Source organism: Podarcis filfolensis, assembly GCF_964270895.1.
Source record: "Podarcis filfolensis genome assembly, chromosome: 2".
NCBI lineage: Eukaryota > Metazoa > Chordata > Lepidosauria > Squamata > Lacertidae > Podarcis > Podarcis filfolensis.
In genome coordinates, this window is record NC_139605.1 from 56,791,230 (window position 1) to 56,818,621 (window position 27,392).

General features: G+C 46.3%; 2 protein-coding genes across 9 annotated transcripts in view; one reads left to right on the top strand and one right to left on the bottom strand.

Moving 5' to 3' along the window:
• The window catches only part of CDHR2 (cadherin related family member 2), a 30,139-nt gene extending 10,541 nt beyond the window's left edge, over positions 1-19,598 (bottom strand). For 3 of the 5 annotated variants that reach the window (XR_014545595.1, XM_083603758.1, XM_083603757.1), the window contains exons 1-17: positions 17,862-18,000; positions 14,440-14,504; positions 13,834-13,902; positions 12,644-12,783; positions 10,041-10,094; positions 9,429-9,518; positions 8,559-8,648; positions 7,718-7,843; positions 6,464-6,607; positions 3,825-3,900; positions 3,273-3,379; positions 2,934-3,167; positions 2,067-2,222; positions 1,397-1,564; positions 1,131-1,192; positions 762-1,002; positions 250-489 (exon numbers count right to left, since the gene is read on the bottom strand). Coding sequence is in view for 4 of the 5 variants with exons in the window: in XM_083603758.1 (XP_083459884.1) it covers positions 250-489; positions 762-1,002; positions 1,131-1,192; positions 1,397-1,564; positions 2,067-2,222; positions 2,934-3,167; positions 3,273-3,379; positions 3,825-3,900; positions 6,464-6,607; positions 7,718-7,843; positions 8,559-8,648; positions 9,429-9,518; positions 10,041-10,094; positions 12,644-12,783; positions 13,834-13,902; positions 14,440-14,504; positions 17,862-17,971 (2,172 nt within the window). In the remaining variant the exon portion in view is untranslated. Of the gene's footprint in view, positions 1-249; positions 490-761; positions 1,003-1,130; positions 1,193-1,396; positions 1,565-2,066; positions 2,223-2,933; positions 3,168-3,272; positions 3,380-3,824; positions 3,901-6,463; positions 6,608-7,717; positions 7,844-8,558; positions 8,649-9,428; positions 9,519-10,040; positions 10,095-12,643; positions 12,784-13,833; positions 13,903-14,439; positions 14,505-17,861; positions 18,001-19,487 lie in introns of those variants that run through there. The other 2 variants (XM_083603760.1, XM_083603759.1) reach the window with 2 other exon arrangements.
• A 4,160-nt stretch (positions 19,599-23,758) lies between these two features.
• RNF44 (ring finger protein 44) overlaps positions 23,759-27,392 on the top strand; it is a 61,261-nt gene continuing 57,627 nt past the window's right edge. Inside the window, exon 1 of one of the 4 annotated variants that reach the window (XM_083603890.1) lies at positions 23,759-24,782. The gene's annotated coding sequence lies outside the window, so the exon portion shown is untranslated. Of the gene's footprint in view, positions 24,783-24,834; positions 24,981-27,392 lie in introns of those variants that run through there. The other 3 variants (XM_083603893.1, XM_083603892.1, XM_083603894.1) reach the window with 3 other exon arrangements.

Consider the following 27,392-nt stretch of genomic DNA (forward strand, 5'->3'; position numbering starts at 1 on the left):
TAAGGCAGCTTCATCTGTACTCGAGATAATAGAGGGCATCCTCGCAGCAATGACAGAGCAGGGATGACACAGTTTCTGAGACCTCAATACCACAGAAGCCATCTGCCACAAAACACACACTCTTAGGGTGCCTGTTTCCATCACCTACAGACACTCTGGAACCTGGCTCAGCTTACCTGAGCAGGGCCTAAGGTGCCTCTTTATGCATTAGCCTCCTTTTTCCAGAGCCCTGACAGGGTGCACCATTACCTCCACGATGAAGGTGACGTTCACTGTGTCGTTCAACTGAGGGATGCCCAAGTCATGCACAAGGACTGTCACCGCTATCTTGCCCTCCAGCTCTGCAGGGATGGCTTCTCGGTCCAAGGGCCCTTCACTGCTCAGCACTCCTGTGTTCGGGTCGATAGTGAAGTTGCTGCTGAATTCGCCAGGCACAATCTCAAACTGCAAGCGGCTATTATTGGTCTCTGGATCGTCCTGGTCGGTGGCCTGGGAAGTGAGTTGAGGGAATTTTCAGCCAACAATGAGAAGAAGTAAGATCCTGCTTGCTTCGGCCAAATGGGAAGTGTGGGTGAGCCCTAAGTGTGAAGGTGTCTCCTGCCACATAAACTTTCAGGTGCATGTACTAGGAGTAAGTAATTACTTGTTGTCCCATGAGTAAATCATGCCAGGGCTACTTCTTTAAAGTGCACAGCAGCCTAATTTGGAAAGAGGCCCAATGCTCAGGTCCAATAAAGGAGGAAATGTTGCCTTGAAATTACCTGGATCTGGACACGGGTTTCTTGGCCCTCCGTGACAAAGACATTGTAGGAGCCCACCACAACTGGAGGGTTGTTGTTGATGTCAACTACTGTGATCTCCAACTGTGTGGATCCAGACAGACCTCCCCCATCCACTGCCTGCAAGGTGGCATAATAGACAGCACGCTTTCCCCAATCCAGATTAGAGCCATTCTCCACTAGCACTGCCCCGCTTGTTGCATTCACTGTGAACGTGGAATGGCTGCATAACAGAGAAAAGACACATCCTTGGTTTTGAGATATTCTAGTTCTCTCCCAGCAAAAGTAGGCCTACACCACAATGCTCTCCTTGTTCCTCCCCCCGTTTCTCTAGCAATCCCATGTACATACATGCTCTGAGGAAGCAGATAGTAGGTGATCTCTCCATACTTTCCACTGTCTGGATCAGTAGCCTGCAGAAAGCAGAAGGATCAAATTGACTGTTACTTTTAATTGACTTCCCCATTGTGGATGTGGAGGAAGCCCAAGATGCCTGCTTCTCAACATAGCCATGAAGCACCTGGCCACATCACAGAGAATAGGTCCTTCTGATGACACAGACAGAGAGTTCTCTGCCCCCACCTCCTGGTCCCAAGGCAGCTGCGGAACTTGCTTACCGTGATGTTTGAGGAGACAACGGTGCCAGGTGGACTCTCCTCCAGTACGTAAAGTTTGTACTCGCTCTGGTTGAACTCAGGTCTGTGGTCATTGATATCCGTGAGATTGATGGTGACCATAGCAAAGGAGCAGCAATCAGTGTCCCTTCCAGTGTCATTTGCTACAATCTGCCAGGATTAGAAGGAGCCAAGTAAACCTCAGCCCAAGCATGGTCATGGTCATGGGGGCAGAAGTGGCTTGAGAGTGACTCTTACTAAACTCCATGCTGCCGCCTTTTGTGGGAAGGAACTAAACAGAGTCTTCTGGGCTTCAAAGACTGTCTACATCGTGGGCCTATTTCCTTGGCAGGCAGCCAGGTATAATAGGATGCTCATACTTGATGAGAATCCAGAGCTGGTGGGGATGCTTTGATTCTACAAGAAGATGGTCAGTCACACAGTGCTAACCACACAGTTCCCACACAGCCTGATGGCTTCAGGCTCTGAGCAGACAGCAGAATGAAGTCCTTTTAAAGCTACCTTCTGGGGTGTCTGATCATAATCCTCACTTCTACACTGAAATGGCCTAGAAGGAGATTCAGTTACTTTTAGCGAACAAACGGCTGAGTTAAGATCCCAGTTCTTGGCAGGAAGGGAATGGGACTCTCTCCCTGACCCTTGTTTCACTCACCTCCACAGTCATAGTAGGTGTCTTTTCGTAGTCCACAAGACTTGAATTGCTTACAAGGACCTGAACGGTGCCTTCATTCACGATTTTCTGGGGTGAGACTGAAAATGCAAACGCATCTGGACCCTGCAGGGACAGCTGGAAGGTGCCATTGGAGCCCTGTTCAGGGAAGAAGTCAGGGAGCTTGGATAATCAAACAGGCCAGCCCCCAGTGCTCAGCATGGCCAAAGCAAAAGTAACCATCTGTCATCCCCCCACCCTCACTCACACTCTCATGCACCCACACAGACCACACACAAATAATAATTATTATTATTAATGTACATACTGGCTACACGTATGCTACACATATACACACACGGAGGCACATACAATGATATATTACAGTCTTTTGCCCTAGACTAGAAATAGGAGATAGCAGCTACAGAACTGTGTTAGGACCACCTACCCTTGAATTTTCCAGCAGCTAGAATACTACAGTTGTTGACATAGTATATTCTAAATATAAATTTCATATTGAAAAACATTACAAATGGTCTTGGACCGACTGTGGCACACTACTGAATATACATTTAACATCTTACAATACGGGATGAGACATTTTAGATTGACCTTTGGCTTATGTTTTGAGTTATACTCCATCTTCACCTGTTTTCCTTCTATAGCGATGCAGATGCTTGCCAAAAATCATAAGGAGCCACCTTCCCACTGCATGGTTTGAATGGCCCAACACTAAAATGATTGTTATAGTCAAAAAGGTGGAGCAGCATCCCAGGATAGCATTGGCATCAATCATCCCTGGTATCCCTTGTCCTTTGAGCTTTGCATCCCACCCACAAGAAGCCTCACAGACTCTCCTCCCCTGCTCACCTTGTCAGGATCATAGGCCACAATATTGAGGCCAGCCACAGGTGTTCTGGCAGAAGCATGTTCCTCAATCTCACCAAAAAAGTCACCCTCTGGAGGGCCTGTGAAGTCACAGTTTGCGTAGTCCTCGCACAGATAGAACTGAGGCTTGTTGTCATTTATGTCAGTGACCTGGATGGTCACAGTGGTGTTCACTTGCGCCACCTGCTGGTAAATGTTGAGGTTTCGTTCCCGAGCCTGAGAAATGAAGCAAGAGAGAGAGAGAGAAACTGAGGCCTTGGACGAGGCGGAGGGGGGGGGGGCAGAAAGATCTACCACTTCCCACAACTGCCTGCTACTCACCACAACCTGCAGCTGCACCTCTTCACCTGGAATGCCCTCTCGGTCCAGGTGGCCACTCACAGTGATGACTCCTGTGGCATTGTTGATTGTGAACAAGCTAGTGGCAGCTAGGGCAGAGGGGAAAGAATGGTGGGGTGGGAGTAGGGACACACGTCATCAGTCACATGAGTGGAGCCCCAGCCATGCTGTTTTCTACATAGACACAACTTTAAACCACTAGCACAACCTGATGGGTTGTGGTACCATGGATGTAGCTACCAGCCCATGGTAGCTCATTATGCCTGCTTATGCTGTCAGTCTCAGTGGGAAGAACTTGAGTGATCCACTGGAACAGAAAGAGCATCTAAACTGATGTGCAGACCTTTCACCATTTGCTATGAGCTGTCAGCCTTTCCCTCCCTCGTTGTTGGTACCCTATCAATCACCTCCTTAGCACCACCCGCCATTACATAAACCACCTACACAAAAAGAGATACAGGATCTCAGGAACTCTAAGTACCGTCTGCACACTTCATGGCCCATTGTGCCCTGATCCACCCTTCCATCACTCACTGATGATGCTGTAATCGATGATGTCATTCACATTCTTGTCCTGGTCAATGGCCTGCACCTTCACCACTGATGTGCCCTAGGATGAGGAAATGGCCAGTGAGTGCTGGGCCTGCTTTGTACCAGCCCCCAGTGAGTAGGAAAAGGACAGGCCTCCACCTAAGGGAGTGGGGGCTTGAGGTCCATAGCTCAGTGGCAGAGCATCTGCCTTGCAAGCAGAAGGCCCCACATTCAGTCCTCAACATCTTGTATGGAACTACTTGGGAACAGGGTACCTCAGGGATAGCCTGCACCCTTCTATTCCAGAGCGATCGCTGAGATTATCTGCAGGAGCATCTTTGGTCATTTGATGGGTTTGGGAGGCTCCTTTGACAACAAACTGAGCCTTTCATTTCATCAGCCTGGTGAACACCCTGGCAAAAGAGATTCAGCAGGCACCTTCTGTGCCAACTTTTAAACACTTGCTAAAAAAATTCTGCTCCACCAGGCCTATGCAGGCAATTATGAGTACATTCCCCATAATGGTCTATTGATGTTTGTTTCAAATTTATATTTGCTTTTAACTTGCTTTTAACTTTTTATTACTTTATTGTTTGATTTTATGTTTTTATATTGCTGTAAACTGCTGTGCTATATCTTTATATTACAGCAGCATATAAATAGAGTTTTAAAAATCTATCTATCTATCTATCTATCTATTATCTGTCTATCTATATCTATCTATCTATATCTATCTATATCTATCTATCATCTGTCTATCTATCTATCATCTATCTATCTATCTATCTATCTCTATCTCCAAGTAAGGCTGAGAGAGACTCATCTGTCTGAAAGCCTGGAGAGTTGCTGCCAGTCAGTGCAGACAATACTGAGCTAGATGGACCAGTGGGACTCAGTATAAGGCAGCTTTCTGTGTTCCTAAGTTCCAGACTCCCCAAGTGTCCCTATTTTCCAGGGACATCTCTGATTTAGAGAAGCCGTTCTGGTTTCTGATTTGATCTCGGAATGTCCCGTACTGTATTTCCTTAGGATGTCCTTATTTTCATTGGAGAAATGTTGGAGGGAGTTATCCAACCACCGAGTTGTCTGAAGGCAATCCCAGATAGCGAAGGTTTTTTTAAATGTTGAATGATTTATTATGTTTTTAGATGTGTTGGAAGCTGCTCAGAGTGGCTGGGGCAACCCAGTAAGATGTGTGGGGTATAAATAGTAAAATGATCACTATGGAATGGGACGTCCCTATTTTCATCGGAGACATGTTAGATGGGTATGAAGTTCCTGCTTGCCAACTTCAGGTGCTTGGCAACTCACGACCCCAAAAGAACTCAAGGTCCCCTTAAGGCATTTGCCTAAAGCAGGCATAGGCAAACTCGGCCCTCCAGATGTTTTGGGACTACAACTCACATCATCCCTAGCTAACAGGACCAGTGGTCAGGGATGATGGGAGTTGTAGTCCCAAAACATCTGGAGCGCCGAGTTTGCCTATGCCTGGCTAAAGCAAAGGACAAGATGCCACCACCACAACTTCCACCCAGTTCTATGGACAGAAGCCAACTAGACTGGCATTTCAACTCAGCTTCAACACTGGTCATGCAGCAGCATCCTCCATTGCACCTGAATGTAGCAGGCTGGCTTATAAGGGTGCAGGGCAGCCTCTGGGACACACACACACACACACACACACACACACACACACACACTGCTCTGCCCTCCAAAGGCTGGGAGAGGCACAGAAGGATCGGCCATTGGGGCTGCCCAGCTGCCTTAGTTGCCACATCACGGCCTAGGACCCTTGTACCTACGGGACCGCCTCTCCTGGTATGCCCCACGGAGAGCCTCAAGGTCCATAAATAACAACACTCTAGTGGTCCCAGGCCCTAAGGAAGTTAGATTGGCCTCAACCAGAGCCAGGGCCTTTTCAACTCTGGCCTGGTGGAACGCCCTGCCTCATGAGACCAGGGCCCTGCAGGATCTGATTTCTTTCCGCAGGGCCTGTAAGACAGAGTTGTTCCGCCTGGCCTTTGGCTTGGAGCCAATTTGATTCCCTCCCTCCCTCCCTCTCTTTCCTTTTTCTTTTCCTTCTCCTCCTGCGATGAGGCTACATTTTAATATTTTAATGTTCCATTATTTTAATGTTGTATTTTATTTTTGTTTTTAAGTTGTAATCATTCATCTTGTTCTTATTATTGCTTGTAAGCCTCTCTGAGCCCGGCCTTGGCTGGGGAGGGCGGGGTATAAATAAAAATTATTATTATTATTATTATTATTATTATTATTATTATTATTATTATTAGTCTGGTCCCTGAGTGAGTTGCAAAAGTGACCTGTGTTCACTCCACACTTGATGCCATGTTCCTTTCATTCTTGCTCTGGCCAATTTTCAAAGCTGCTTTGTTGAGAACTGCTGCCATGAAGGACACGGTTTCCCCTTGAAGTGCTAAGGTTAAGCCCACATATTTACCACACTCATATGCTTGTCCTAGACCGACACAGACAGACAGACAGATGCAACAAGGTACAATTTGATGGGAAACTCCAAAAGGCTCCAATTTTTTCATGTCAAAAGAGAGCCATGTCAGAAGCTGCAGGATTTTATCACTTGAGGGTCAGGAGGACACTAGAAAGCTGAAGACATCCCTTACCAGAGGGCAGTTCTCTGGTACGGAGCCTGAGTATGGTGCTCCCAGGAATACAGGGTCCAGGTCAGCCACATCAACAACTGTCACAGACAGATAGGCTGTGTTGTTCTGATAGATGAACTGGCCATGCAATAATCCCCCATTATCCTAGAGAAGGAGAGGGAGAGACACACAGATAGAATGATCACTTAAACTCTGTTCTCTCTACCTACCCAAGCAATACATACTGTTTTGTCCCTAGTAAACCCTTCCTGCTCATTGCACAGTAAAGAAACAACACCCTTGTCTGGTAGACACTCTTATTTGCTTCCAACTTCTTTCAATGTAATTGTTGCTACTGCTACCAGTACTACAAATATCCAAGTCTTCTAATGCATCTTAAAATGAGAGCAACCAAAGCAAGAGGATGGAAAATACTGAGGAAAGCACAAGCTGATGCAGAAGTGGTTGTTCACAGCATTAGTAATCTTTCTTCATTGCTTTAAAATCTGGTTTTGGATCAACTGGTACTTAGATTATGAAAGAAATAACAGAAAAGCACCTCCCAATTTTAGCCAAATCATTGGGTGGGTTTCAATTAAGTTTTACTCAGAGTAGGACTGCTGGAGTTATGGAGTTATGACAAAGATAGACAATGTTTATGCAAATATCACCATCTAAAAAATATCAAAATACTGCACAATATTACCAAGCATTAACAAATGGGGAGTACCAGACCAAAAAGATATGTTTTTCACATGCATCTGAAAAGCTGGAACTGCACTAACATACAAAAAATGCCTTGACCCACAGGTAAGCCTTTACTTGGCACTGGAATGACAAAAGAATTGGCTCCAAGTATGCTTTCAAAGGGGGAATCATATCCCCAAAGCCTTGAAAACCAGCAGCTAATGGGGCCTCCACAAATATAAATTGGCCAAGACTGGCCTGTCACTTTTTCTGCCACCACCAGCATCGCACAACCTGCCCACTGGACTGCCAGCTGAACCTTCCTTACTTCAGTGCTGGTGATGGCTCTGTGTCCTCCACAAACCTCCAACACTTTGCTGCCACTCGTCACCTACTAGCATCTGCCACCTGAGGCAGCCACCTCATTCTGCCTAATGGTAGGGCCTGGCTGCTCTGCCCATAGCTGCTCTGGCCATGGTAGCTAGCTGCCTTTCTCTTTTTCTGATAAATGCTCCACAGAGAGAAGGTGGTGTTTGCCCTCCTCTCTCCTCCCTTTTTCTTCCCAACATGTCACAATCTGAGCCTCACCCTGGCAAAGATCTTGATTCGGTAGAAAGTGCTCTTGTTATTGTAGCTCAGTGAACCATTCAGGAACACCGTGCCATTGTAGTGGATGTAGAAGAGGTCGTGATTCTCTGCATCGTTTGGGTTGACCTGTGTACGGTATAAAAATGCGGTATAAAAATGTGAGGTGTGAGAGAACAAAAAAGGGGGGAGCTTTTCCCAGAGCAAAACAGCAGACCCTCCCCCTCGTGGCAATTCCCTGCAAGTGTTAAAGATCAGGTGGTGATGGTTTTATTTATTTATTTGGTACATTTACACCCCACAACTTCAACACACACAAAAATCCTCAGAGTGTTGGAAGAACAGTCAGCAGAATGCACAAGGAAGACCATCCAAATGGTTCTCTCCGGGGATGGTAAAAATGTAGGAGGAACCTCAATAAATTTTAAACTTGATGCCTTCTAATGGCAGCCTAAATCTGCTGCCTGAGGTGGGATACCTCACCCTGCTTAGAAAGGAGGACTCCTTCCCTGGAATCGACATGTTTAGTTGTCATTTAGCCATTACATAAGGAGAGTCCTGCTGCGTCAGATTATAGGCCTGTACAAATCCAGCATCCTGTTCCCCACAGTTGCCAACCAGATGCTTACTAGAGGACTACAAGCAGGACAGAGAAATGAGGTAAGTGTATCTGCATGTATAAAATCCCAGGTTTCAACTGATCTCAGGCAGCTGGCTGCAAAAAGTATTTCTGTCTGAGCCTCTGGGGAGATGTTGTTAGGCTGACTACAAAGCACTGGGGCAGCTCATTCTTTGTAAAGCAGATCCTTTTACCTTACATCTGTATTTACAATGTGATACTCACTTCCTCAATTGAATAGGATACCCGTCCAGCATTTCCACTGTCCATGTCCACAGCTAAAACTGTGTAGATCGAGGAGCCAATTGCTGTATTCTGAAAGAGAGAGCATCAGACCAATCTGTTTAGATAAATTGGTGCTTGTGTACTAGGATTGTGGCTCCTGTTTCCACATAGACACAAATTGCAGTGGTTCCCCGATTCTTAGGTTGTCCTGACCAGAGAGGTGTCTCAGTTGGTCACACAATACTATTGACACTATTGGCAAGACTGGGTACCTTCAGTAGTTTGTTTGCTTGTAGTCTACTTGATGAAGGAACTAGTGAAAGTACCAAACATTATGCAGGAGCTAGAACACTCTGGCTTTGATTCACAGAGGAATCTGATCAAGCCTAAATATTGGGGAAAGCAAACGCCTCTGCCTTATCCCTTAGTTTAACTCCTTTGCTGTGGACGTTTCCATCAGATGAGTTATTGGCACTTTAGTTCCTGGAAGTTCCTGGAACCCCACTTGCTTAAAACAGGGATAACCCAAACAAATACAGATCCCTTAGTTTGGTACATGCATGCTGGCCTAGGAAGCGGTAATAGTATGATTGTGGTCAGCTGAAATTAACCACACTGGGTGGGAAGTTGCTCCTCCCAAGTAGTTTCCCAAGTGCCACTAGGTGCATGCAGTTGCAGTGAGCCACTTTGTGAATTGTCCTTATGACCACAGAGAGGGCTGCCCTGCAAATCCACCCAGATAGGACAGGTTTCTTAAATTATAAAATGGATGGGATATTTGCATTGCTTCCACTGTCTTCCACCAGCTGTGGAATGCCATGGACCACAAAGAAAAGAAGTCTGGGCATGAGCTCAGGTGGCCAAAGGTACCTCTGGGACATCAGTAAAATAGGGTTCATTCTGGAATATTGGCTTATTGTTGTTCTGGTCTTCTACAATGATTGTGATTCCCATTTCGACCTGTTGAAGGAAGAAAAAAGACAGTAATGTGAAGAGACAAGGTAAGGGGGCTTTAGCACCCAAGAACTCCATACAAGGACGGAGGAAACCTGAGCTTTAGGGAAAAGGTTACCAGATGCAAAGAAGGACAGGGACTCCTGAGCCTTCTATAGTAGGGTAGAAGAGGCAGCTTCATCAGGGACCGCTCATCATGGAGACAAGCTCATCTCTTCTACACAACTATTGAAGGTACAAGAGGCCTGTTCCCCTTTGCTTCTGGTCACCTGACACAGGGTTGTGCTGAGCTTTCCCTACATTTGTAAGTAGGCACATGAGACCTCAGCAGACACTGGTTTAGTGAAAGCTGCTTGGTGAGTCCCAGTTTAGTCCAGCGGTTGTTCCTGCTCCTCACCACCACCACCACCTGAGAACTGGGACAGCAGCCACCTTCCATATCCCATTCCACAGGCAGTCTCCCCTGATGGATCTCTGCTCCTTGTTTAGAACCAGGGTTATCTTTCCCCGACATGTTTCTTCACTTACCGGCACACTTTTCCCATCCGTCACTTGGGCATCCAGAAACATAATTTGTATGTCCTGGAAGGGAAAATGCAAAGCAGAAGCAGATTGGAAAAGAGGCATGATGACAACACCACCTTTCCTATTAATATACTTTTCCCCAGAGTCAGAATGCCTCCTTTCTTACATGCCTGAAAGAGGCAGGGAATTCTTGAAGCAAGGGGTCCACCTGGTGAATAAAATCACTGCCATTAATTGCAAGCTTGACCTGCCCATCACAGTGGAGTGCTCCCTCTGCTCTCTCTCCATGCTGAAATTTGTTCACCCCATTTAGAGAAGGTCCCAACATGGTGCCCTTCAGATGTTTTGGACAACAACTCCTATCATTCCTGGATACTGGCCATGCTTGCTGGAGCTGATGGGAGTTCTGACCTGAAACATCTGGAGGGGAACCAAGTTGGCTAATGGTAAGCTTAGAGACACAGTTTCACTTTTAGCAAATATTGATCAGCTGAATCACCAAGGCATCACAGAGCACTTCAGGGGTCCCTGCTTTGACTTGTGCAACCTCGTACAGACTCCACTTTGCCCATGCAAGACCAAAATCCCTTCTGAGGTGCCTCATTTTACCGCATGGTTGATTCATAACTCATCTAAATCTGACACATACCCCTAATGCACAAATACTCACATAAACACAAATATACTATATACTATATGGGTTTTGGCTAGTGTGCCTGAATATTCCATTACAAAATGGATAATGTTAAACCATGGGGGAAATATAGTCAGGGGAAAAAGAAGAGAAGATTTTGAAAGTTGTAGGTGAAGATTACTTAAGCAGATATTAAAATCACTGTTGTATTTTGAAAAGATTGAGTTGGTTCTCAGGGGTCAAAGAAATTATTAAGGCATTTTGTTTATGGGTAGCTGGAGAACAAACCAAATATCTCTGCTCGCTGAATTCTAAAACCAAGATAAAACCATAATGTCATTTGTAGGAAGGAAGGTAGCTTCTATTTTGAGATATAGCTGGTAAGCTCATGGGCCAGGTGTTCTTGAGAATATCTCACCTTGGTTACATTTCAGATTACAGCAAAGATTTAATTTAACATGTAGATTTGAGCCCAGGTGGTAGTGAGTAAAAGCAAAATGGGTGACATCCACAAAATTCCTGCAGAGTCTAGTCTGCAAGGAAGTACCAAAATCAGAATATTTAAATAATTATAATAATTAGTTATATATGCATTGCTTATACCAGAGCAACAACTGCCTGGACTCAAAGTACAACATAAGCTTTTGTTCTTGTAGGTCTGCTCTTACCAAAAAAAAAAAAAGATTTGCATTCAGGAAATATGGCTGCCCTTTGGTCTTTGAAATATCAGTGTAAATGTACTGCATACGTCCATTTATTCCACATTCACTTGACACAATATCAGCATTCCTCAACAGGATTCTGCTAGCACCAGTCTTTCTGCTACCCTCACCTTCTTTCCCATCTGTTTTTTTGAATATTAGCTTGGTGAACATCTTCAGCAGACAATGTTTAAAAGATATTTATTAAAATTTTACAGACAAACTACCCTGAACACGCCCGATCTCGTCTGATCTCGGAAGCTAAGCAGGGTCAGGCCTGGTTAGTACTTGGATGGGAGACCAGCAGACAATGTATAAGGCAATTTAGTTCCATGGACGATACAGGTACTTTCCTTGACCTAATGGTGAAACAGCTGAAGAGGCCTTTCCTTATACTCTGGGTATGGTCATATTAAAGACTCATGCATGCATGTCAGTATCTGTCTGTCTTATCCACAAATCCATGCTTAATGGGATACCTTCCCTATTATCTCTTTTTCTGCCCAATCAGACCTGCTGGGAGGTTACAGAAAGTGTCATAGCATTCGTACAGGAGGGGAGGGGAAACTGCTGGGACATATAAGTCAGGCATAGGCAAATTTGGCCCTCCAGATGTTTTGAGACTACAATTCCCATCACCCCTGACCACTGGTCCTGTTAGCTAGGGATGATTGGAGTTGTAGTCCCAAAACATCTGGAGGGCCAGGTTTGCCTATGCCTGATAAAAGTAGTAGAAAAACAAGCAGCAGTTGTTGTACAACAAACAGTTTCTCTGGTCCACAGGAAGGTTAAGGTTAAGTTTTATTAAACTGATGAATCACTTCCCACTAAAAGAGTTCCCAATTTCCAACAAACAAACAAACAAATAAAATAAATTCATATCAAAAAAACAAATTTAACAATACAGTATCAGAGCATTGGTGCTGCCCAAATGCCCATTGGCTGGTGTTGAAACACTGTCAAGACAGAGTCATATGGGGAAAGGTGGTCTTTTAGGTATAGTGGTCCTCCTCAGCCATATAAAGCTTTAAGGGTCAAAGCCAGCACTCCAAATTGTGTGTGGAAACAAAATCAGCATCCAGTTTGGTCAGGCCAGAACCAGTGATATATGTTCATGCCCTTCTTCCAGTAAACAACCATCAACTGACACCTATGCAACCTTTACAAGAGCTCATTTGCAAAATGTTCAGATGGGGGAAAATTCACTGGCTTTCCCTGCTTGCTCTGTCTCTCCCTGTTGAATTTCTTCATTTGCTTGGCCCCATTCTTACCTCATAATTCACTCTTTGCTTCAACGTCACATTGCCTGATCTACTGTCAAGATTGAAGTAGTGGGCGTCACTGCCGCTTATGCTATAGGTCAAAACATCCCCTTCATCATCCACAGCCACCAGCCTTAAAACAAAGGCACCTGCAATGAGAAAGGAGCACCAGAAGTAGAGAGAGATAGGCAGGAAGATTTGCTAGACTACGCAGGTCGGAATGACATCATTACAACAACCACCTCTTTCCTCTGACCCGTCATCCCTGTAGGGACACACCTTTCAAAGGAGAACCAGTAACAGAATATTTTCTAGCTTCCTTCACTCCTCTTCCCTTCCTATCCGTTAGCCTGGATATTTGAATTATTTGCTATTGATAAAATTTTGTGTCACCTAACACAGGACACCTCTAGAAAATTTGCAATCGAAACAAAAACAGACAATGCCACGGGTAATAATAATAATAACAATTTATTTATTTATTTATACCCTGCCCATCTGGCTTCGTGTGATCAGCATCATGAAGCAGACACCAAGAATGAAGTCCCACCTTAGACAGACCAAATAATCACAGAATCCCCATTCAGAGGATAATAACCCCAATGAACCATGTTAAACTACCAGCAAAGAAAAGGCAGCAAACATCTAGACCCTCCATAGAGGATCTTCAAGCCCACGTAGACTCATATGGGAAGAAGTGTTCCTTCAGGTACTTAGGTCCCAAACCATGCAATGCTTTTATTAGTTGAAATCAGCACCCCTGAGTCAGGCTACATTAGCAACTCACTACCATGTTCTGTACTAGCTGGGCTTTCCAGACCATTTCTAAGGGTATATATAGCCCATTGCTTCGGTCCAAGAGGGAGATCAGCAGAGCATAGATTGGTGATGCTAGATTATCTATATCCACCAAGGGGTGCAGCTAGGTTACCAACCTAAGCTGGTAAAACGCACTCTGTGCTATGGAGGCCCCATGTGCCTCTAGTGACAGTAGTAGATCCAGGACTACTTCCAAGCGCCAAACCTGATAGCTTCCCCAGTAAAAAGGATCCAAGGATCCATCTCTCATCTTCCCATCCGAGCCAAGGAGCAGGTAAGGCAAAGGGAAACCCAAGGACTTCTCTTTCCACCATTCTCACGAGTGTTATCATTTCCCTTTACTTCCTGCATTCCAGATGAGGATTCTTCCCTTTACTCACCTATAGGTGTGTCCTCCGGCAAGGAGAAGGTTCTGTTCATCTCGAAGCGTGGTGCTGTGTTCCCTGATGCTGTAAGGAAAACAGTTGGCTGGACATTAACATTTTTCATGGAGCCAAAGACAGCCTCTGCAGTCTTCTCTTTCCTTGTTCCCATCCCAATCTCTGTGGAGTATCTTCTGCCATTGTTGTTGTTGTTGACTTTCCCCACACTACATAAAATCTAACAGTTTGGGTTTCCAATGAATTCAGTGTCGGAAAAGATTTCCTTTAATAGAGGAAGCCCATGTAGCGATGCTCCAATCCTAACTAGTAAGACTTAGGAAAATGTACCACCTAGCTGAATCTCCACCCCCAAATACTAATGAGCAGTAAACAAAACAGGTGCCGTTCTAGACCTCTACAACCCAGTCCTATGAATTTGTATGCAAATACCACTGGTTTTAAGCTGAAGCACTGAGGATTGCAGCCCTAGCCTTCTGAGGCAGTCATCCCACCCACCACCAAGTTGGGAGGCCTGATGACTAGGCACAAGACCACACCATTTCCACACAGAGAGCAGGGAAGCCTTTGTAGCAAATGGATAACCCTCAACATGGAAAATCTTACCTACTGCCAGAAACATGGAGAGTATCGCCCATGATAGCCAAAGCATCCTGCTAGGGCAAGCAGACCTGTAAACACAGCGTAGAGAAGGATCAATTGTTGGTAACGATATGCTTTCTTTCTCCCCATCACTGAACATAAGAAGAGCCTTCTTGGATCAGGCCAAAGGTCCATCTAGCCCAACAGTGGTTCACCAGATGCCTGTGGGAAGTCTGAAAGCAATGGTGCTCTCCTCACCTGTGATTCCCAGCAACTGGTTTTCAGAAACAGACACCCTCTGTGAGTTGAGGTAGAACATAGCCATGATGGCTAGTAACCACTGATGTCCTTACACTGCATGAATTTGTCTGACTCTCATTTAAAGCCATCCAAGTTGGTGGTCATCACTACCTCTTGTGGCAGTGAGTTTCTTAATTGAACTATGCACAAGCAGTTCCTAGTGGACTGCATGATCCCACAAGCCTGTTGAGCTTGGTTTCCCTTGGAAAACATGGTGCTGTGCATACTGCAAACACTCATCAGGAAAACATGCCTGGGAGGATACCAGTAGAATACTGTTCATACTCTGGACTTCCTCACTGACCACATTTTATAGGCTTATTTAGGCTTCTTGGGTGCCATAAATGACTTGGTTCTGCAGGTGGCATTGATCGAGTACGTGCAACGTATCCAGGAAGTGGCAACAGAAACCTGCTATCTCTTGTTATCTTAGTAACTCATAAACAAGTGAGGAGGTCTATGCTTATCCCAGAAATTCAGTTTCTCCTCTTATCAAATCGCATGGCATAACCAAGCCAAACTGATGACGGACGCTGTGTGTCATGCAAGCTGAGGAGAGGGCCCATGTATTGCTGGACTAAGTACAGAGACCCCAGGGTGTGGTAAAGCATAGTGTGCCGGTGCAATATTCAGTGACTGTATTTGATACAATGAAATGTTAATAGAATGCTTAAATGTGCCAGATGGCTTTGTACTCACTGGACCAAACAGTGGAAGCTGGAAGTTAAGGTATTTCTTACTCAGTGACTGGGAACACTGTGAGCTGCACATCTCCTTATGACCCCATCTGCACTAGACATTTAAAGCAGTACCATACCACTTTTAAACAGTCATGGCTTCCCGCAAAGAACCCTGGGAAGTGTAGTTCCTTAAGGGTACGGAGTGTTGTTAGGAGACCCCTATTCCCCTAACAGAGCTTCAATTCCCAGAGTTCCCTGTGAAGAGGGATTGATTGTTAAACATTCTGGGAACTGGGGGAAGCCATAACTATTTAAAGTGTTATGATGCTGCTTTACATGTATAGTGCAGATGGGACTATATCTCCATTAAGAATAATGGGTCTATAGAGACCCATTAACTCTGATAGAATTAAATTTGTCTGTCAGTCTATCTATCATCTCTTCCCTTAAACCAGCCCCAGCAAGCATGGCCCATGGTCAGGGATGATGGGAACTGTAATCCGACAATATATAGATGGCCACAGGTTCCCCATCTTAGACCATACTTTGAGACACAACAATGCCCCACCTACAAGCTCTTTGGATTAGGGGCCAGATAAAGGCACTATTTTCCTTTCCCAGCTAGGCTTGGACTCTGACCTACCACGAACCTGTTACAGGAACTGTATTCATAACTTTGTATGGATGGCCCTTTGACTGTCAAGCATTACATCCTTCCTCCACAGGGATGGGGCTGCCAACCTGTGAGCCTTGCGGGAATCTAGTTCCTTTACTGACTGTGCAGTGGGAGATAAACTGAACTTGCTAGAGTGGAATTTCTACGCACCCCTGTAAATCTACCTCATCTTTCCAAAACCTCCCAAATATGCGCCACATGTCACCAAAATGCTTTGCGCACAATAATTTATGGAGACACACACTGGTCTCACCATCTCCCATAAACTTTTAGGCAGAGCTTGGAATGTCCGTTTTAAAAAGTAACTAGTTCCACTTCAAGTTCACCTTGTCAAAAAAAGGAACTTGTTCCAGTTCATCCCTTTACAAAAATGAACCCACCTGGTTCACTTCTGTTCAATGTTTAGCTCAAGTTCATCCAAATAATCCTCACAAAATAATAATAATAATAATAATAATAATAATAATAATAATAATAATAATAATAAAATTCCAGCATTCATCCACAAGCTGCTGTGCTGACATTTAAATGTGCTTAAGAAATTATGTTCTTTAAGTTTAAAGACCCCAAGGATCCCAAGTATTAAAAAAAGTATGCAAGTGGACTAAGCAAACCTCAATGTACACTCATGGTAGGGTAAGCGATGCCAAACTTTTGGGGCCTGGTGGTACATTTGGATTTTTGAAGGAATACTCACACAATAACCACCACAGGTTGTGACCGGGCAGACTATGTTAAAGTTGCATAAATGTATGGCATAGATGTCACCAAAGGAGCTCAGATAGAGCTTTCCAAGGTGCTACATGGCTCCATCATGACACCAAAAGAAGAAGAAAACTCCTCAGTCTCTTCCAATTTACAAAATCTTCCCTGCCTGCTCAGCCGCAAGTTCTTCCTCTTGTTATTATTTATTAAATTTCTATACTGCCCATCATCCAAGGATTACAGGGCAGTTTACAATATAAAAACACAAAAGTGCATAACCTAGTAACAAACAACAATACTGACACACACAGTTTGAAAGGTCATAAAGGTAAAGGTAAAGGGACCCCTGACCATTAGGTCCAGTCATGGCTGACTCTGGGGTTGCGGCGCTCATCTCGCTTTATTGGCCGAGGGAGCCGGCGTACAGCTTCCGGGTCATGTGGCCAGCATGACTAAGCTGCTTCTGGTGAAGCAGAGCAGTGCACGGAAACGCTGTTTACCTTCCCGCCAGAGTGGTACCTATTTATCTACTTTCACTTTGATGTGCTTTCGAACTGGCAGGAGCAGGGACCGAGCAACGGGAGCTCACCCCGTCACGGGGATTCAAACTGTCGACCTTCTGATCGGCAAGCCCTAGGTTTAGTGGTTTAACCCACAGCGCCACCCGTGTCCCTTGAAAAGCCATAGAAAGCCCTAATTCAGCACAACTGATGGAAACTGACAGCTTATGAATCTGCTTTAAACAGAAGATGCCATTACAAAATATAGGTTTAGGCAGCCATATACTGTTTGCCATCATTCTAGGGTGGCCTAAATGAACAGCCCTTCAGTCTACACTGGTGCCTGCAGGAATCCATGATTCAGCCCTTTCATTGTTACCTCATCCTGTTAACGCAGAAGGCTTTCCCAGGCCCCACAGCTGCTCGCAGGGCCTGGCACCTGCTGATCTATGCACAGCACTCATTCTCCAGTGGACCAGGGATGTTTTCACATGGTGCTGCAGAATTCCCTAATGTCATTGTAATTCCCCTGGTCACAGCACTGATGGGCAACCAACGATACACATAACAGCCCCCTCCCCTTACCTTGTTTCCTGGAGGACCATGAGAAAGCGGCTCAATTCTGCTGCAGGCGACAGAGATCTGAGTACTTCGCTCAGACTTTGGCTCCTGCTGCAAATTAGCTGATCAATCATTAACTGAAATTAGTGGATCAGGCGTTCAGCCCAACTTTCTGGTATCTCAACGTCATGTCATCTATCTTGCTTGAGGCTTGGGCGTCAGTCCCCCCCCCCCGAAGGTGTCCATGATGTCATTCTTCCTGGGTGTTCTGGAAAGGAAATATCCCAGCCACAGGCCACATCCAACATGACTGACAGCTTGTCACCCTGAGGGGTCTCATTCCCAACACCTTGCTCTAAGGCAGACATGTCCAAAGTCCGTTTCGGGGGCCTAATCTGGCCCACTGGTCGATTTAATCCGGTCCTGTGGCAGTTTATTTCCTAGGGTAAAATCCCCCCAAAAACTCAGTAACTTCAATCCTAAAAGAAGCTCAACAACTTCAATCCTTAAAAAAGGTTAACAACTTTGGTTGGCCCTTTGTTTGGTCCCCACGGCCCTTCACTTCATCAAATCTGGCCCTCTTTGAAAAAAGTTTGGACACCACTGCTAAGGGGAGTGGAGAAGAAGTGCCTACAGATTATTCTGAACAAACAGTCTCTCAGTGCTTGTAATAACCTTTTATAAACTTACGTTGTGAGATCTGCCTGGAATACTGTTTATCAATACATAAAATCAGGGTGAGGAAGTCTGTGGCCCTCGGGGTGCTGTTGGGACTACAGTTCTTGTAATTCTGGTCCCATTAGCCATGCTGGCTGGTGCTGTTGGGAGTTGGCATCCAACAACCTCTAGAGGGCACCTTATTCCCCACCACTGCCTTTAATAAACAAACACAAGCCCGCTTTTCCTTTCTTGCCACTTCTGTATGAGGTTATGGTCCAGACTACTTTATATGGCCCAGCCGCTGCCTATGCATGATGATGACTCATTAGCAGTTGGAGTATCTGTTTCGTTGGCTGCTGTGTGACATCCAGGCCACACTGCAGAGCGGACGTAGAGAGATCTACTGGACCGGGGGGGGTGTCACTTGAGGGAGATGTATTAATCTACTGTGCTGCTGAAATGAAGGCCCAAGCGTGGGGTGGACCACAGAGAGGAGGTGAGCTGCTTTTCTGAACACCACTTTTTACCATACGGCTTCCCAGCAACCTTGCATTTATAGGTGACCTATGAAAGCACCAACCTGTGAGGTGGGACTTCCTGGAGAGACCCCCTTTCCCCGAGTCACCAGCCCACCTTTGAGCCCCTCTCCTCCCTTCACCACATAAGACCTTCCCATGCAGAGGATGTAAGAAAAAGTTGCAGACTCAGTATGCTCTTTTAAATGCGCATCTGTGGTACTTCTGAAGGATGCGAGTGCTGCTGTCACCATTGCTAGGACTACCATCTTGGTTGGGTTTGATTTCCTGGTTGGGCTCCTCTCCCTTTCCATAGCTGCCTAGCAGGCAGAAATTCAACAGCCCCAGCTTCCCTGATGATTGCTTTTGAATGTAGTGAAACAGCTGGATTTCTACCTGCTGTGGAGCTGTTCAAGGCAGATCACGACAACAGCTCTACCCATGGGACAGGCAGGGGAGAAAGCTACCATCTTACCCCAGGCTCCTGAGCTTGATCCTGCCTCATGGTCCCTTCCACACTCAGGTTTTGCATTTGGGAGCCCTGCATAGGGCTAGGGATGCCTGCGCTCTGGTAGGGCAAATGAACCCCCTTTCCTGGTGCTGCTGGTCTATGCCTTTGACTTCAGCCTGAAAGAAACTGACAAGCAAGAGGATTCACCAGACAGGGTCCCGGCATCTGTGTGTTCATAGGCGGGAGAGAGTGGCTGCAGCCTCCCCCATGACCTACTTACAGGAACAAATGAGGATTGTGCGATCTTCATTCAAGCAGAAGATGGGTTAGGGTGGAGGAAGTGAAGGAAAGCGTGTCAGCCTGATGATGTGTTATTTGGGCTAGTGAATGTACTGTCACTCCTGTTGCTGTGACTAGCAAGGACACAGCAGGGGCATCCTTAGCAGTGGTGGGGGAGGGCAAAGAGACAGGCGATGAGGCTCACTGCTGGTGCAAGCAGGCCTTTGGCCTCTCACAGCTTCCTGCTTTCTAGGTGCAGAGAGCATTCCCAGTTCTCAGTCTGCAGGATCCCAGCATATTACTTACTTTTAAAAAATGAAACAACAAACCAGACCAATCAAGTCAAATTTAGATTTTAACAATGTTACTAGATTTTAAAATTGTACTAAAATTCCAGGCATGAAATATAGTAACAAAAATAGGAATGCAAGATAGAATGATTTCTTACAAAAACAAAACCTGATTGATCTTAACTAAACAATAAATAATAAGCTGTTGTTTCATTACCTTGAAAACAAATGCTTCAGAAAGCAGCAAATGTATGTTTCAATTACTTCTACCTCACTTTAGAATTTTTGTATGTCTTTAGAAATATAATTTCTGGTTCTAGAGAATGCGGTGTTTTTTTAACTTAGAAGAGGCACCCCCAAACTCGGCTCTCCAGATGTTTTGAGACTACAAATCCCATCATCCCTAGCTAACAGGATCAGTGGTCAGGGATGATGGGAACTGTATTCCCAAAACATCTGGAGAGCTGAGTTTGGGGGTGCCTGACTTAGAAAGTCAGCTCATAATAGTAATTCCTGAGTACTGACCCAGAGACCTTTCATGTGCCAAAACTTACACATTTAGAATACAAAGCATTACATTGTCTGAATTCGTAGTGTGATTTTGTTCTGAATCCCCACACTCACCTTACTGCTGTCTCTAGTTCTCTCGAACAATGTACACCTGAAAAGTGAAAAGGTACTGACATTAGACTGGTGACCTTCAATCTTCTATTTCTGGCTGACCCTGGGCATGGCTTGTATCATGGAGGTCTCTTTTTTGGGTGGAGAAGTTGTAGAAGCCACATGGTGGAATTTTGTGACATCCGTCTTTGAGTGGTAGCAGCCCTGTGAGCATAGCCAGTGGTGTGGGATGATGGAGTGCAGCCTAACAACATATGAAGGACCAGGGGCTCCCCATCCCTGAACTAAGGTGACAAAGTCATTTATGTGCATGAAGGACCTTATTGGCAGTTTTCAGTTTTTTTCAGCAAAGCCAAATGCACCTATTCTAAGGTTGCAGTCCAAGGCATGCTTACCTAGGAATAATCCTCAACTCAATAAGGGGTGATGTACTGTCACTTAGGTGTTGCACTGTCACCTAGAGATTCAGCACAGGATCTGCTGGCTGGACAGAAGGGTCAGTGACTGATTCAGTGGTCTGATATAGGAGAAGGGGCAAGTGAAAGCTGGAGCTTCCAGAGGATGCTCAAATATGCCAGAGGCAAAACTGCAGTCAGATAGATACGGAAAACATTTGGAGGCTTTGTCCTGCAGCGCCTTTGGATTACTTTTTAAGCAAAAGATACCACTTTGCTTGTTTCAGTAACTATTCTCCACCCTCCTTAAAGCCATCGTGTTTCTGTGGACACCAGTTTTTGTGAGCAGCTTCCCCTACATTCCTTTCCTTTTCAAAACTAGACAGGGCATGTACATCCTATGCACATCCCCTTTCTCCTCCTCCTCCTATCTCTTATGCACAGCCTGAGGCAGCAACAACTTTAGGACGAGCAGAACTGAGAATAAGTGGTTAGTGGTAAGGTGGTAAGTGGTAAGCTGAGCATAAGTGGTTAGTGGCAGCATGTCTGTATCACCCGTTTTGCCACCAACGTTTATGCATGTGCATGATTGTGGCAGAGATACGTTTTATGCTGTTATGTACATCGGCATTGTTATATCTTGACTGTGATACAGCTATGCTTTATGTTCTCAATTGCAAAGGGAAATCTGTCCATGGTCACAAGAAATTCTCCATTTGAACCTCAAGAGCTTCCTGCTGAACTATTGCCATGTGGTCGTTTTCATACTTGCGGGATTTCTGCCCTTTAGTTGCAGAGTATTTTCACTCCCATCTAAAAGGACAAGTATCCTCTGTACATGTTGAAGCTGCTCTGCACTTTTGGACTCTGTGATTTACTAAGCAGCAGTAATCATGATCTCCAGCAGAGGTCTTTCTCAGTCTGTCACCTTAATAAAGTCCCTTTAATTGGAGATGGCAGGAAATGAACCCAAGACCACCTGTATGCAAAGCTCTGCCACTCACCCATGTAGCCCTTCCCTGGTGTCTGATTTGAAATACCTGTCCATACATACTTACATATATACATATATTACATATATTGTTACATTTAGATACAAACCTTCAGTCAAGCAATTCCCAGAGCAATTTACAAAAAGAGTAAAATAACAATAAAATCACTCAGGATCAATCAATTCATGCCTAATGTTTGATTTGGCATCCCTCTCTGCAGTTGCATCAAATTGTCTCTCAGCAATAAAGGAATGACAGACACAAACAGCAGGTGTGTCTTGGATAGTTAATATGTTTGTGATTTTTGTGGGACCACTGCTGTTGTCTGATGTACATTATTTGGTTTGCTTTGAACTGTTTCATTGTATTTTAAGGTGATATGGTAGCAGCATACCCTGTGATCTTATGCTGAAGGGCAGGTAAGAAATGGGAAAGAAAGTAGTTATTAAATAAATGTATTCTCAAAAGTAAATCCCATTTATTTAAGTGGGGCTTGCTTCCACATTAATTAAAGTCGTACTTGTTAGTAAATTAAAATACTGTAGAACTGTTTAGGAATGTAACTCTTTAGGTATTTGTAACTGTTTAACTCAATGTAACTTTCCGGAACTAGCCTGTATTATTTTTACCTGGTGAAGGGGACGACAGAGGACGAGATGGTTGGACAGTGTTCTCGAAGCTACCAGCATGTGTTTGACCAAACTGCGGGAGGAAGTGGAAGACAGAAGTGCCTGGCGTGCTCTGGTCCATGGGGTCACAAAGAGTCGGACACGACTAAACGACTAAACAACAACAACTCTGTTGTGACACAAGATATCTGATATGACAGATCACACTGGCCCCGTTATTCACACCTTGACCAATGAGAGCGTCTGATCTCATCTTGTTCTGATCTTCCTAGTAGGCTCACCCCTGATCAAAGCAACCTCTGCTTAGGGATGGAAAACTGTGCTGCAGTGTCCCCTCATGGGCACATGGTGGCAGTGGATAGCATGTGCGCTGGGCAGCTCATTGTATTGGGCAAACCGCTCAGAGTGGCTTCTTTGAGGCATCAGCTGCATCTTTATCCTTGTCAGAAAGCACATGGCTTCTAACTCAAAAGGGGAATATATAATATTAATACTAATAACCCCACAGTAAACAAGCTCTCTATATTGTTGTATGAATTTATTCATATGACTTTTTAACACTCTAGGATAGTTGTGCTAGTAGAGCATGGGACTCTTAATCTCAGGGTTGCGGGTTCAAGCCCCACTTGTGATCTCTTCCAACTCTACAATTCTATGATTCTATGACAATCTCCCTCAACAAAGGTGGCCCAAACATGCAGCTGAAATGTTTAAATAGGCTAGAGACAGCCACTAGGGCAAGCAATCAGGGTTTCACCATGAGATACTTGCAAACATAGTTCTCCCCCTCCCCACCATTGCCCTAGCTGAGGGAGACAAACATCTACCTCATGCTAGTAGCAGGCCACTTAATCACATTGTATATAAACAGAGAAATTCCCTCTTCAGAAGGCCGCCATGCTCAGACTCACAGATGCTTACAACTTTAAGGGCCTAAAACCAAAGACTAATGAGGTGAAATCCTCATTGGGCAACTCCTTTCGAAAACAGGCAAAAGGGAATGTTGTGCATGCACATTCACATATCACATAGCCCTCTATGTACTGAAGAGAAAGGAATCTTATTCCATTCGCTTATTTGGAGGTTCCAATGAGGAAACGAGGGGGGGGGGCAGAAGTCACCCCCACAGCTGAAGTCACCATGTCCCAAAGGCCTGGAATTGGGCGGGTGGGCAGCTGCAGAGGAGGTTCTCCTCAGAGGTTTTTCACCATTAGCCAGGAGGAACCCCTTGAATTCTGCCCCGCTGAGGGAAGGGCAGCCAACTTTTCAATGTACTTCTCTCCACCCCCGCCCCCTGCTTTTTTGTGCCTTTAATACCTGGCGCACCAGCAAGCAGGCGGTGGTGTGTTTTTAATGGCTGCATTTGAGCCCGGTAAATGGCTGCTGGGAACGCTCCCCTTAAACGCCTAGGCGGGACAGTCCGTCCTAGAAGAACCCTAAACGGAGAGGCGAGGGCTGTGGCGCCTTTCTCAGGCCCATTTCACCGAGAGCAATTGCACGAGGCTGCCCGCGAGAGAGCAGAGCTAAGCGGCCTTGAAATGCGCGCTCTCCCGCCCGCCGGCGCTTTCGAGACTTCTCCTGCTCTCCACTGCCGTCTCCTTTTCCGGCGCGTTCCATAGCATTCCCGCTGGTGCCCAGCGAGCAATCCCTCCACTCCCGCAGATCGAGAGGCGCGTGCTTTTGGCGCATTACGGGCGCAGCCGTCGGAAGCCCTCCGGAGGCGCCGAGGGACCGAGGCTTTTAGGAGCAATACGGTCTTCTACCCGAGCTTCTCTCTCTCCCTTGCCCGTAGGTGCAGATGGAGACCGCTGCGGACGAGCCCACTTCCTCGGGAGGGGGAGGCTGCTGCTGCTGCTGCCCTCGCTGCCGCTTCTCCTCCTCCTCCTCCTCCTCTTCGACGAGCTGAGCACAGCGGCCGGTTCCATCGGGGGAGCTGTCTGGGGGGAAGGGGCTGGGAAGCCGAAGCGCGCGGTGGCGAGCAGGAGGCGGATCCGAGAGGACGGGCCCGAGCCGGGACCTCCGAGGAGGAGGACTGAGCCCGCGGGGCTCCCAGCGCCCGGCTATGCGAGGTGGCTGAGTCGGCGGCGGCGGAGAGGAGGCTCGGGTGCCGTAGGTAAGCGGGCGGTCGAGCGGGGCGGGCGCTCTGCACCTGCAAGGCCGGCGGTGATTCGCGGGCTTCTTTCGCAATCCTCGCCGGGAGAGGCAGGCGGCTGGCCGGGGATGAGGCAGCTGGGAGGCGGAGGCTGCGGGAGGAAGCGGAGGTAACTGCAGGAGCCGCTTGCACTGGGGAGCGGCGGAATGGACGGGGCCGGTGTGTGCGTGTGAACGCTCTCTGTCTCTCTCTCTCCTTGTAACCGGGGGTGTGGAAGCGGGAGAGCCGAGCCCGAACTGGATCGGGAGCCGCGGGCGCGCTTACCCCGGCGATCGGGGCCCGAAGGGCGGGTCCCGTTTGCAGGGGTGATGTAGGGAGCAGTTCCTTTCCGTGGGAGCTTGTTGGGGGGCGAAGAGAGGAGGGCGTTCCCCCATTCCCGGGGCGGCTTGCCTCTGGCGCTTGAGTATTGTGCAGCGTAGGCTGCTAGGGAGCCGGAGCGGCAGCAGGCTCCTTTGTTCTGGGGGGACGGATTGGGACATACGGCGAGAGAATTATGGGGCTGTGTCGTTGTCTTCCCTCTCCACCTCCACCCCCCTCCGAACGCATGCATTGGCCGATTACTTAAGATCCCTGGAGATGTCCTTTGCAGATTCCCTGGCTGCAGGAGAGGCTGTTGCTTGTTGCAGCGTCTAGGCCGGGGGAGCAGCGGGAACGTCGTGGCTGCCTAGCGGAAGGGCTGTTGTGTTTAGGGAGGGCGTAGGGACCGCCAGGAGTTGCGCTGGGGCCTGGAGTGGCGGCGGGGACCTGCCTTGGTCATTTGGGCGACGGAGGAGGGGCGATTAGTCGCGTCTGGATATGGTGTCGGGCGACCCAGTAATGTCAAGCGCGCTCAAGGGGCCTGTTGTGTTGGGCGTGGCATGGACCGCCACTGTGAAATTCCCACCACCACCCACTTTATCGATTTAACGCAATGCATAGCTTGGCTCTTGACTGCAGATCTCATTGGGATCACTTAGAAGGCTTTTCAGTAAGTGTGAACTCTTGGCGTGACTACTGGAGTTGGGCAGGGGGTGGGGATCGGTGCCAGTAAAGTTTTTGTACACCACCACCCTGTATGTGTGTGTAGTAGATTGTAAAACACCGCAGGAAAGGACTCCCTTACAGACACGTCTTTCATTTATTTATACGCTGTTAGAGTGACTTATGAGGTCAGGGCTGTGCGCATTTGGTACCTTTGTCTATGTTAACACTAATGAACTGATGCAATGAAGTCTCTTCTGGACTTTGAGAAACGTTTAGCTCTGCCTCCCCACCCCCTTTTCCTCTTGGATACTGGCAAACGTGCAAATGCTTTTGCCTTCCTTCTGTACTGCATCATATAGACGTAGCTTTTCTTCTTAACGTGAAGGCACAAGTTAACAGAACCTCATATTCTACTCTTCTGGCAAAGAGCGAGAGCTGTTGCATGATGGGATTTGTAGTTCGAGGTGGTTGCTGTTGTATTTTATAGATTCCTGGTTGGCAACTGTTGTTGTTTTTTAATGGGGGCCATATTTTCAACTGAGCAAGGGCTGAAGGGTCAGCAACATTGGCCTTGCTCACTGATTCACTAGCATACCAGGTGCTGGGCTCTTTAACCCTCTATTTCTCCCAGTGAAAGCAGCAGTAATGGCTTTGGCAAAGTCCTATCCCTAAATAAGTATCTCAGCTCTTCACTCCTATACTGAAGCCAAGGTAACAGGAAAATGGTACAGAGCAGCTCAGGTGCATAATCAGGAGTCTGTACCAAAATCTCTCATTTGATGTTCTTCTTGTTATTATTTTTTGAATACATATACATACATATACAATACATATACATATGTATGCTATACATATTTTTTTAAAAAAAATAAACTGCATGCATGCATGCAAAAAAAAAAAAGGAGCAGAATGTGACTAGTAATTACAGTTCCCCCCCATGAATAAATCACCAAGGAGTTGGTTGGCACAGAATCATACGTTGCAATTACAAAGACGGTATCATTGCTGTGTTTTAGGAAAGAGGATCCCCCTTGTGCTTACCCACTTCCAATTCTGTACTTTGTCCCCCCCCCCCACCTCGTATGGTGACCTGTGTCAGGCTTTGAGAAAATATGGAAGAGTTAAAAATGGGAATAGTAGAACTGTGTAAGTTTTGATATGACACAAGAAGACTAGTGGCAAGATACTGGGCATCCTAGAATTGGGTGGCTAATCTGTGCCCCGCCAGATGTTGTTGGACTACAGCTCCCACCAATCCAGCCATCAGGGACCAATGGTCAGGAAACTGTAGTCCAGCAACATCTGGAGGGCTGCAGGTTCCCCATCCCTGTACTAGATAGAAAGTTGAGCATGCTGTGGAAAAGCCAAAGGCATACTGGTTGAAATTCCCCTCGTGACAGTAAAGTGGTTTGTTCAATATTTCTCTGTTGTTCGGTTGTGCATCATTTGGCAGCAGTGAGGCCTTGCCATATTTTACGAGAATTTGCAGAGGAGTAGCTGGGTTAATCCATTGCAGCAAAATGAACAGAGACTCCCGAGACATCATAAAGACTAACAAACTTATTGTGACACAAGTCTTTTTGTGGGTCAGAGCTCACTTTGTCACTG